At 37.6% G+C, this 12,014-nt stretch overlaps 1 protein-coding gene across 3 annotated transcripts; it reads left to right on the forward strand.

The window, feature by feature from the left end:
* The first annotated feature begins 285 nt into the window (after positions 1-285).
* Positions 286-11,714, forward strand: LOC107263662 (exportin-1). Of its 3 annotated transcripts, none has more exons than XM_015731113.2 (14): positions 286-711; positions 1,863-2,097; positions 2,183-2,377; positions 2,489-2,839; positions 2,936-3,658; positions 3,743-3,977; positions 4,066-4,229; positions 4,322-4,456; positions 4,563-4,706; positions 4,807-4,953; positions 5,204-5,452; positions 5,547-5,799; positions 5,898-6,148; positions 6,241-6,387. In XM_015731113.2, exons 2-14 carry the CDS (start codon positions 1,900-1,902, stop codon positions 6,385-6,387), a joined length of 3,192 nt encoding a protein of 1,063 aa, XP_015586599.1. In that variant the 5' UTR covers positions 286-711; positions 1,863-1,899. The 3 variants fall into 3 exon arrangements, with proteins under 3 accessions (XP_015586599.1, XP_015586601.1, XP_015586600.1); XM_015731115.2 differs by having other exon boundaries at positions 286-442; XM_015731114.2 differs by lacking the exon at positions 286-711 and having other exon boundaries at positions 1,900-2,097; positions 6,241-11,714.
* Positions 11,715-12,014: the final 300 nt, after the last annotated feature.

Raw genomic sequence — 12,014 nt, forward strand, 5'->3', positions numbered from 1 at the left:
AATGATAGTGTAATGCAGAGATCTCAAATTAACATAATTCAGCAGATCAAAATGAGATTTTCCTTGTCATCTTCGTTAATACCAATTGCAACAGTAAATATTCAGTATCGCGGTATCCAATTTTATAGGATTTTATGAATTTTGAAGTCAAAATGAAGCACACGTGTTTGCATGACGTCACGTGACGTTACGGCTGACGTCAAAGGATCTAGCCGCTTATCCGATGTACGATTGGACACATTAAACAGCCACGGCCAATCGTCAGTCACGTCTCTCCGCAATGGTCGCGTAAAATCTTCAGCCATCTTGTTATTATTTTCGAAAATCTTTAGGTTGGGTTTTGCGACGACGTAGTGCCGAGTTTTCTCGTTTTCTCTCGAAGAAAATAACACGAAATTCGCATGCAACTCGAGCGGCGGGGGCTCGACGAACAACGGCCTCGGTGGGTATCGCGCGTTCACAATTCCTACCTTTCGCTGGCGATCGCAAAACGGCGAAAGCAGAAACGCCAGAGACTTGAGAGAGACGGAGAGAAACGACGAGTGTGTGAAACGAGGAACGAAGTTGATCGCGCGCGGGAATTGTCGGTTGTGTGTTTGGGCCCTTTTGTGCTTGTGAATAATCGCGACTCGGCATATCGCGATTGCCGGTGCTGCGAAACGTGTGTTTTTTTACGTCTGAGACGAGAATTTGTGTGCGGGAGTCAAAACGGTACGTCCAAACATCTAATAGGAGACTTCGCCCGTTGGGCAACGACGCAACCAGAGAAAAACGCAACCTGGGCCCCAAAAACACGCCAAACCCAACCATTGTCTAGAACTATTTGATCTTCCTGATACCGCTCTTCATCGCGCGAGCATTCTTATTGACACCGCCAAAAGTCTTTCAGATCTTCCAAACAACGCGCTATTCGAATTTCACATAACCTTCTTTGCGTTTGTCAAATCTAGGTTAGGTCGGACGGTCGCAGTGCGCTGACCTCCCCCGCGGCACGTTTTCTCTGGTTTTTTCCGTTTTTGCGGCCAAGCCACGTCTCTCCTATAACTTTGGCTGCTTTGATGCGTGTCCTCCTAGGTTTTCGCACGTGTAATTGTTCTGAAAGAGACAAGTACACTATGTCTTATGAAAGACCGAACGTTTCATCTATCTTGCATCTATGAATTCCAGAAGTTATCTTTTCTTAATTTCGTCTAACTCTTCGCCTCGTCAGCAATTCTACGTGCACTTTTAAATTAGGCAGAACAATTTTTTGTAAAAAATAACGCTAATAAATCTATGTATATAAGATGTAGTAGTTTACTTTGTACTTTATACAAAGGACCATACAAGAGGCAAGATCTTAACTGTATCTATTAATGTTATTAAATATACAGCAAAAGAACAATGACTATACTTGAAATGTTTGTCTCGTGTTTATATAAATTATATCTCTTTAGCTACTTGCATACTTGGCATTATAGTAAATAATAACTTTTTTGGATATTATAATCATGAACTCCAATTTGCATATAGTATCAATTTTTATATCTTCGACAATATATCATAAATATATATTCATACAGTATCGTTATACTGATCAATCGATTAATCTGTATATGTCAATTTTATAGTAATTAATAAAAAAAATTATCAGATTTCTTTTTTTTTAATTTTTGAAGATATTAATTTATTTTTTTTAAAAAGTACAATATAAGTTTACTTCAAAGAGATTAAGTTCATTATATACTACATAACATATTTTATATTTGTCATCCAGAAATGGAATGCAGTAAATCATTAGACCTGGTATTCAGTAACGCAGCTAGAGTATATATATAATGGTAGTCACTTCTTAAAATTTTAACAATTATTTTTTAATTTAGATTGAGTGTGTGAAAGGAAATCCTCTAAATAAGCATTATGGGGACATTGGCTGAACAAGCATCCAAGCTGCTGGATTTTAACCAGAAACTGGACATAACACTCCTCGACAACATAGTAGGATGTATGTATACTGGAATGGGTGAGCAACAGCGAGTTGCACAAGAAGTGCTTACTACACTTAAGGAACATCCAGATGCATGGACACGTGTTGACACCATTCTAGAATATTCTCAGGTATCTGAAGTTTTTGATGCTTTCATGTACTACATTGAGTATTTGAATGTACTTCAATCAAATACATGAAACATCTTTGTTACAGAATCAACAAACAAAATATTATGCCCTACAAATTCTGGAGCAAGTGATAAAGACACGGTGGAAAGTACTACCAAGGAATCAATGCGAGGGAATAAAAAAATATATTGTAGGCCTCATTATCAAGACAAGCAGTGATCCAGAAACCATGGAGGCCTCCAAAGTTTATCTTAACAAACTGAATATGATCCTTGTCCAGGTAAATAAATACAGGAGTTTTTGTAACATAGTATATGTCATAGACATTCATTGTAAATACAAATTCGTTATCTCTGTGAATTCTATGTGAAATTGGATCCTCGTCTTACAGGTATTAAAGCGTGAATGGCCAAAGAACTGGGAATCATTTATTGGCGACATTGTAGGAGCAAGTAAGACGAATGAAAGTCTGTGTCAGAATAATATGGCCATATTAAAGTTATTATCAGAGGAAGTGTTTGACTTCTCTAGTGGACAAATGACGCAGACAAAAGCGAAACATCTGAAGGATACCATGTGTAGTGAATTCTCCCAAATTTTCCAACTTTGCCAGTTCGTTATGGATAATTCGCAAAATGTCCCACTAGTGGCCGTTACTCTAGAAACTCTATTGAGATTTCTTAACTGGATTCCCCTTGGATATATTTTTGAGACTAAACTCATCACCACATTGATATTCAAGGTATGCTTTTGAAGAAAAAAAAAGATATTTGTAATGATCGCTATTGCTTTCGTAAGTTTGATTCTATAATTTCCTTATGTGCCTTAATGTTTGCAGTTCTTGAATGTTCCGACATTTCGAAACGTCACTCTCAAATGCTTGACCGAAATTGCTACTGTGACTGTGACCAATTACGACGACATGTTTGTAGTTCTATTTGCGAACACGATGCAGCAGCTGGAGCAAATGCTGCCTCTTGAAACTAACATCCGTGACGCATATGCGGTCGGCCAGGATCAAGAACAGAACTTTATTCAAAATTTGGCCATGTTCCTCTGCACTTATCTAAAAGATCATGGTCAGCTGGTAGAGAAGAAGCAATTAAATGATACGCTTCTAAAGGCGTTGCACTATCTTGTACTAATCTCGGAGGTCGAGGAAGTTGAGATATTCAAAATCTGTCTGGAATATTGGAATGGATTGGCAGCTGACCTATACAGAGAAAATCCATTTATGACACCAGCACCTCTATTTATGCCCAAGAATAGTATATCTGTACCAACACGGAGACAATTTTATTGTCCCGTTTTAACAAAAGTGCGATATATTATGATCAGTCGAATGGCAAAGCCAGAAGAGGTGCTTGTTGTTGAGAATGAAAATGGCGAAGTAGTCAGGGAATTCATGAAAGACACGGATTCTATAAATTTGTATAAGAATATGCGAGAGACTTTGGTATACCTTACGCATCTTGATTATGTCGACACTGAGAGAGTGATGACAGAAAAGCTTCAGAATCAAGTTAACGGTTCAGAATGGTCCTGGAAAAACTTAAACACGGTAAATATTTATTTTCTAACATCGATACATCATTGTCGTACTAATTCCTTATACTGTATTTATATTTCGTAATCTCTCTATTAGTTATGCTGGGCCATAGGCAGCATCTCTGGTGCAATGCACGAGGAAGATGAGAAGCGATTTCTTGTAACAGTCATCAAAGATTTACTTGGTCTTTGCGAACAGAAAAAGGGCAAGGACAATAAGGCCATTATCGCCAGTAACATCATGTATGTTGTAGGACAGTATCCACGATTTCTCAGGGCCCATTGGAAGTTCCTGAAAACAGTCGTAAATAAACTATTTGAGTTCATGCATGGTAAGAATTTATTATACTTTCAATTATCATGTTATAAAAAATACGTTAGGATTTGAGGCATTTAACTTATTCAAACATTGTTAAATAGAAACCCATGATGGCGTCCAGGATATGGCTTGCGATACATTCATTAAAATAGCATTGAAATGTAGACGACATTTTGTTACGATACAAATTGGTGAAGCAATGCCATTTATCGAAGAAATTCTTTCTACAATCAGCAGTATCATATGTGATTTACAAACTCAGCAGGTGAAGTCTCTATTATATACATATGTTTCTAAACATATGAGTGGAGATCCTTTGATATGTAATGAAATATTTATATAAATTTTCTTGAATAGGTGCATACTTTTTATGAAGCTGTGGGATACATGATAAGCGCGCAGATAGATTCTGTGGCGCAGGAACTATTAATTGAGAAGTATATGCTTTTGCCTAATCAAGTGTGGGATGATATCATTAGTCAAGCATCCAAGGTACACTATGTTATTAATAAGCTTCATTAAATTTCAATTTTATTTACGATCTCATTGTATTAGCGGATCAAAGGAACACCATTGGGAACGTGCTTCTTTTTTTCAGAATGTAGACGTTTTAAAGGACCAGGAAGCAGTGAAACAACTTGCTAGCATTCTAAAAACAAATGTCAGAGCGTGTAAAGCGCTTGGCCATCCGTACGTGATGCAATTAGGAAGAATATATTTAGATATGTTAAATGTGTATAAGGTACGTGAAACCGATTTGATACTGACTGCAATACATAATTTACAAAGTTGAATGAGTTACTGTCAACGAAATCACGATTATTATATATATTTTCTTATAGGTAATGAGCGAAAACATAAGTGCAGCGATAGCTTTGAACGGTGAGATGGTGATGAAACAGCCATTGATTAAGAGCATGAGGGTCGTCAAGAAGGAAACACTGAAATTAATCTCGGATTGGGTCAGCAAATCAGCTGATCATGAAATGGTTAGTATTTCTAAACGGAATAAAAATTACCACCGCGTCCCTCTATTTCACTTACTTTGTGCTCCATGTACGAAAAACCAAAAGAAAAAAATTCATTAGACAAACTTATATTCCTGATCCACTTCCAACTCTGAAATCCAGTTTGACTTTTCATCCCCTGTCCCAGAAGTTAGCTGCAATTTCGATGTGAGCATCCTCCATGCCGACAATAGAATTTTGTATATCATTCACCATCTTTTTCCTTTGTCAGGTCTTAGAGAACTTCATACCACCGCTATTGGATGCGGTATTGTTAGATTATCAGAAAACAAATGTTCACTGCGCCAGAGAGCCTGAGGTTCTCAGTGCCATGGCTACCATAGTGAATAACCTCGAAGGCCATATCACCAGACAGGTGCCGAAAATGTTTGATGCCGTGTTCGAGTGCACCCTCGAAATGATCAACAAGGACTTTGAAGAATTTCCAGAACACAGGACAAACTTCTTCCTTTTATTGCAGGTACGTGGCAATATCCTTTCTCAATATTATCACCATAACCATCCATGATCGAAGGAAAAGTTAACATTGACCGTTGTTCCGTTTTTATCAATAGGCAGTGAATGTTCATTGTTTCCCTGCATTCCTATCAATTCCCCCGGCACAGTTCAAACTAGTCCTCGACTCCATCATCTGGGCTTTCAAACACACCATGAGGAATGTTGCTGATACGGGACTTCAGATCTTGTACCAACTACTGCAAAATATCGAGAAGCACGAACAAGCTGCACAAAGCTTTTATCAGACCTACTTCACGGACATTCTACAACACATTTTCAGTGTAGTGACAGACACGTCTCACACAGCTGGTACTGCTGACTTTTGCGATTATTTTTCGAGTGAACATAATTTTATGGTCACTCTCTTTCAATATATAATTTATCTGTCTTTACCTCTCTCCAAATAGGATTGACGATGCACGCTACAATCTTGGCGTACATGTTCACGTTGGTCGAACTTGGCAGAATCCAGGTGCCTCTAGGACCTCTACCGGACAACACGCTTTACGTTCAAGAATTCGTCGCGAGCTTGCTCAGGGCAGCTTTTCCGTACTTGACGGACAACCAAATCAAAATTACCGTACAGGGACTGTTTAATCTCGACCAAGATATCCCTGCCTTTAAGGAACATCTCAGGGACTTCCTCGTTCAAATTAGAGTAAGCAATAATTCAATGCGATCAGTATCTTGACAATAATCAGTAAGGTAGATGTAGATGTAAAATATTTGCTTACTAAATACCTTGAACAGGAGTACACTGGTGAGGATGACTCGGATCTTTACTTAGAAGAACGAGAGACTGCTCTGCGAGTGGCCCAAGAGGATAAGAGGCGGCAACAGATGGCAGTCCCGGGTATTCTCAATCCACACGAGATGCCGGAGGAGATGCAGGACTGAATCATCCATAAACCTTATCCTAATCTCCCTGCACTTTCGAACGAAAAGCGCTCTGCCGTAGGTACTACCGTATCATTTAATCTGCAACAACTCTTACAACCATTGCCACCATCACAACCACCACGACCATCAACACAACTACTATTTACTACTACTACTGCTACCACTACACCAGATACATATTATATACGTACCAGGGCCGACGAGTGTAAAATACTATGCCTTTGTTACGGACGTAAGTCCGAAACGTGGTGACTGTTTGTTTGTCTGTTATAGGATTTGATATGAAACGGAGTTTTTCTTGTGGGTAAAATGTGAATGCCTGCTTGGCGATGCTATTTCATGTACCCTGGAGTCTATATTTCTTATAGAAAGTTTTTGTTCCGATGAGTATATAGAGATAGAACGCCGGGTAGCGCCGAACTGTCGACTGCCAAATAATATCTTCGATCTCTATACGCTACCTATATGTATCCAATCAAAAAAATCTTCACTTCGTAAGTTCTCGTATGTACCATGCGATGATATATCGACCCCGTAAATACTGTTTTATCTTAGAAGGAGATCAAAGTACCGATGCTGACGATAACAATAATATAAATAATTTCAAAGAGCAGCAACAATAATAATACTTAAAGTTACTCTCTTGACGTTAATTCGGTTCAATTTCGCGGGTCGTTATAGCCGAATTCATCGTATCGATATATTTCTATTCTTTTTTCCTTGCCCAAGTTATTCCTTCTTTTCGCGAGTGTTTCACTAAAAACTTAGCCAACTCTCTTACTCCGCATATCATCGGCTCCGTATGAATCTGTTTATGTATAAATGCTGTTGATTTTATTATCGTGTAAAAGAATAACGGAGAAAAAGAGAGCACGAAAGAAAATGAATGCAGGTATGAAAGCGGCAGCTCGCACCAATGGCAATTGTATTTTCAATTTGAACGTATGAAATACATTTTCACTCCAATTCGGATTATTTTCAAATTATAAATTGTTCATCGGTGGCTCGATGTTCGATCGTCACTACATTCATCGTCCCTCTTTACGTCGTGGCGCTTTGTAAGGGCTTCAAACTTTTCATAACAACGAGGTGCTACTTCACACTTTTGTCGGTTACTTTCATTTTTTATTTTTACTTCCTTTCATCAGTACTCTAAGCATTTCTGCGTCGCCAATTCAGACTCTATGGCTGCTAGATATTTAAATATTTCGGACTATACCATACTTTTGCATTTCATCATTTTTAGCCGGCATTTCTTTTTAAACCCTTAATATCTTGATAATATTTTTCGACCGGTGCTTACAACGAGTCATCGAAAAGCAATGTCTTCGTCTCACAAAACTGCAGAACTTCGAGGTGAATGACAGTAATGGCGTTTCATTTTTTTTATTATAATTTTCCACGTAAAATTAATTCCTCTCTCAGTTGACTTTCCATCCTTCTCTCGAGTTTAATCAATAACGCATCATTGTGAAATCGTGAACTTCGAAGAAAAAAGGACGCCAGTCAGAAACGGACATGGAGGAAGGGAAGAAGAGAGGCATGCCAACGCATTATTCTCTCGCGAGAGTTTGATTCGGTATAAAAAGAGGAAAGGTAGTAAAGAAGAAGAGGGAACTTTTGAATGACAGAGTTAACTTACGTAAAATAGTATCGTCTCAGCAGGCTCCCATGCGATATAAATGTACTAGGCAAATGTGTATTTTTATTCAAATGAAATTGTATTATAATACCACATTATTATGACTTAGATAAAGTCGACCACGTTACGAGTCGTTAATTGGCATCTTGTAGATTAAAAGCTGATCGCAACTCACTATAGTTTGTAGGGTATCTCTCTATCGATCTGTCTAACCTATTTCTTTCATTCAAGCGATCTATCCCGATCTTTACAAAATACAAAGAAATTACTCGTGACACTCTCAATCTCGGTAGTAAAATGTTCAAGACAAAAGCACGACGTTACACATTGTTCTAATCACATTGCACCCAATTTCACGGCAAATTATTCTTCCGACTGTTTTTCTTCATTTGTCGTCTGTCAACTGGTAAATTTCAACTCGTGCCACGCGAATAATTATACTTTGTCTATGGGACCGCTGAGAACTGTTCGACTTTTCGTTTAACCCTCTTCACCCTTTTTTCTTCGTTACTCACGGTTATATACAATACACGTCCATCCTCGATAAAGGCAATGGCCCTTACTCATACCTACATAATAGATATACATGCAGCATCAAACGGAAAGAAGAATTTTCACGTGTGGCGTACGTCAATTGGGTCTTAACCAGCCTTTCTTGATATTGGATTTATTTCTTCATTTTCTCAATCAATCGTGGCGATAATTATACATGCTGAACGTGAACTCGAGAGAAAGAGCAAACTTGTACTTGCTTACATGCATTTTCATAGGGATGATATATATATATGTATATATGAATTCTATGAGAATGCAGGTTTGTTAAATATTTAGTGCAGGATTCAAACAAATAAACGTCTGAACGCATTGGGCGAACTTCATAAACCTGACAGATCTAGATTAGCGCGAAACTTTTTAAAAATATTTTCTACATTAGTGATTTAGCCGTGTTTTATAAAACGATCTGATAATACCGCGTTGAGTAAGTACCTTCGATCGTACGTTCATGCCTGACGAGACTACGTTTTCATAACTGAGAGAAAAAGGGAAAGATAAAAGGAAAGAAAATTAAAGACAGTACAACGGAATTTCATGAGGTTTCAAACGAAGTGAAGAAAATCTTATGGGGCAACGATGTTTACCTCCGATCATCAAAGTTAATAGCGGCAAGAGTTTAAGTAAAAGCCCAGCTATAAATATCCTATGCCAATTGATCGAAGTCATATAAAAGTTAATAAAACAAATACTGGACGAACGGCAAAAAATTTGGGCACGAGTCTTGCAAAACGTCATCACGATTTACGTCATATAAGTGAATCCAACGACTGACAGTACTACGTTTCCTCGTATCGAATTTTGAATTTTTGAAAATTAATACACAACGTACTTTCGGACACGACCTATAATATTCTTTCAACACAAACAACCATGAACCTTCGATGTAATTCATAGAATAATCTTTCGAATAGGGTATTTACTACCAGGTATTTAAATACGTGGTGGATGGAACATTGGGATGGTGACTGTTAGCAGATGCACGATTATTAGATAGATAAAACTGAATCTACTGTTGCATTTGAGTTAACTGGTGTTCACGATATTCGAAGATATGTACCATAATGATTAGACGATTGACAGTAGCTCCGCTTGGCACACTGGAGCCATTACTATACTGTACCTATGCGACCCAGCACTCGAGCCGAGCTGCTGTCAGTTCTCGTTTCGATGAAGAATGAAGTGAAAAATAAAAATAAAAGAAAGAGATTGATGAACGAACGAATTAATTAACGAGCACGATTGCATCTCCTTGTCGTAAGCTGTATTTATTTGCAACCAGCACACGACTGTACCCGAAAATAATGTCTATGTAAGGGAGAAACTTCCATTATTTCCCATCAGAGAGGAAGATACTTTCTTTTTTTTTGTTATTATATAATTAAAAATACGATACAAACCTCTTTTCTATCGACAATGTCTTGTATGATGCAGAGAGAGAGAGAGAGAGAGAGAGAGAGAGAATAGCGTGTGTGTGAAAAAGAAAGAGAGAAAGAGAGCGAAATAATAAATAAAAAAAAATACATTTACGGTGTACGATCTTGATTGTGAGATGGACTAAGTATAGTAAGAGCTATTACATAAGGTAAACTAGATTACAAGACGATAATAAAACATTAGATACAGGTGTATGATTAATATTTTAAAGAAGTATGTCTATTATATGAGATTTTTAAGGCAGCGAAAGAAAGAGGATATTCCCACTTGTACTGAACCGATTATGATGAAGGCTAAAGTTTTCAATATATATGTATGGATATATATGTATATATACACACTCAGTGCATATATACTTGTATATATATATATAAATATTCGTAATAAAATGTACTTTTCAATTATTTTTCTTTCAACAGTCACCCCGTATGTCGCGTATCTGCATCGCTTAATCATTACTTAGCGAATTTAATTATCGTTACTTTTTTTTAGTATCCTTATCCGTGGCCTTGATACATTTCATCCTGTAAACATGATCGAATTAACGAATGACAAGCGCTATCACGTACTAGAGTCTTAATGATCGATCCAAGGACCACCTTTATGATCTTGCCAGGGATTTTGATCGAGTCAGTATGTGAGCAGAATGATCCATTTTTTGTTTCTGAGCCTTTCGATGCAGATTCTTTTACGATAACGTTCGAGACGATTACTATTTTATTATTCTATTCCGCCTGTGACCCTGTACTAAACTAGCGTACGTAAAGAATGAGATCCTGTATGTAATGAACTGCCGTGTACAAAAACGAGGAAAAAGAAAAGAAAGCTACCGAATAAATAAAAGTATCCAAATAACATTATCGTTTCGGCTATAAGTGGCGACGTGCTTTTGCTTGGAAGCAAATAAGTACAGTTACGAGTTTGCCGGGTGTCTTAACGTGCTGGAACGTCTGTGAAACTTTGACAGATTTTTTGTATAATATTAAACAATGTTGTACTCGCCTAAGATGTGTCCCGCACGGCGTTAAAACGAATGAAATTGTCTGACGACATACGTCACGAAGGCTTTTCAGCTTTTGTTTTTCTCTTTTTAAGCTTTTAATTTCTCGCTAACGTTGCAAGGACAGAGTGTGCGAATTTGTAACGATAGCACTCCGAGGTTGTAAGATTTATTAATTTTTCGCAAGAACACGAATTTTATGTTAATTCCCTTCTACGTGCATTTAGAATTGTACTGAACATCGGAAACCTTTTCTATGAATTATTCGTGGATAATTTTGAGCCAGTCTTCTTTTTCATCCTCTCCTTTGCGACTCGGAGACACGTTGGATGTTCGATAGTTACTTTTTCTTTGAGACACAAAAATGTAATAAGATGTCTTTGATACACGCCAGTCGGTCCAAGATAAGAGATGCCGTTTACGTTAGATGATGATCTCTACACCCGCATGCGATTTTCTTTTGAGCCTTGAGACGAATCAGCAAAATAGATTTTGTATGTCGTTAACTGACGACAGTAGACTAATGTAATGTCGAGGGTCGTGTGATAGTATGTAGTTAAGGAAATAGAGATGATACGCGTGTCTGAGTGTGTGGATGTAATAAATTAAGAGCTCTATCAGTTATTCATTGTAACGACAAAGTATGTAAAGAGTTTAATAATACTTACTAATAAAATTTAAAATACTACTGTATTCGCTTCTTGACGTCAGTCCAAGTAAATACGCTTCGTCTTCTGTTCATGACGTAACGAAACTTCATGACGTCTCGTTAAAATTAATTTATTGTCGCGTCGATTACTTACCTGTTATTTATTCTCAAGTTACATCGATGTTAGTAAGTACGTTAGCAAGACGCTTATAAATCACATTTATATCGTAAACGCCTGGCCGTATGCGGTCGCAAAGCTTAGACGTTCGCAAGTCGTCATTGGCGAGCGACGCTATGTACGATAATGTAGGAAATACATCAGTTAAATTAAGGAGAAATTATAT

This window comes from Cephus cinctus, unplaced genomic scaffold (genome assembly GCF_000341935.2).
Source record: "Cephus cinctus unplaced genomic scaffold, Ccin1 Ccin1_scaffold0160, whole genome shotgun sequence".
NCBI lineage: Eukaryota > Metazoa > Arthropoda > Insecta > Hymenoptera > Cephidae > Cephus > Cephus cinctus.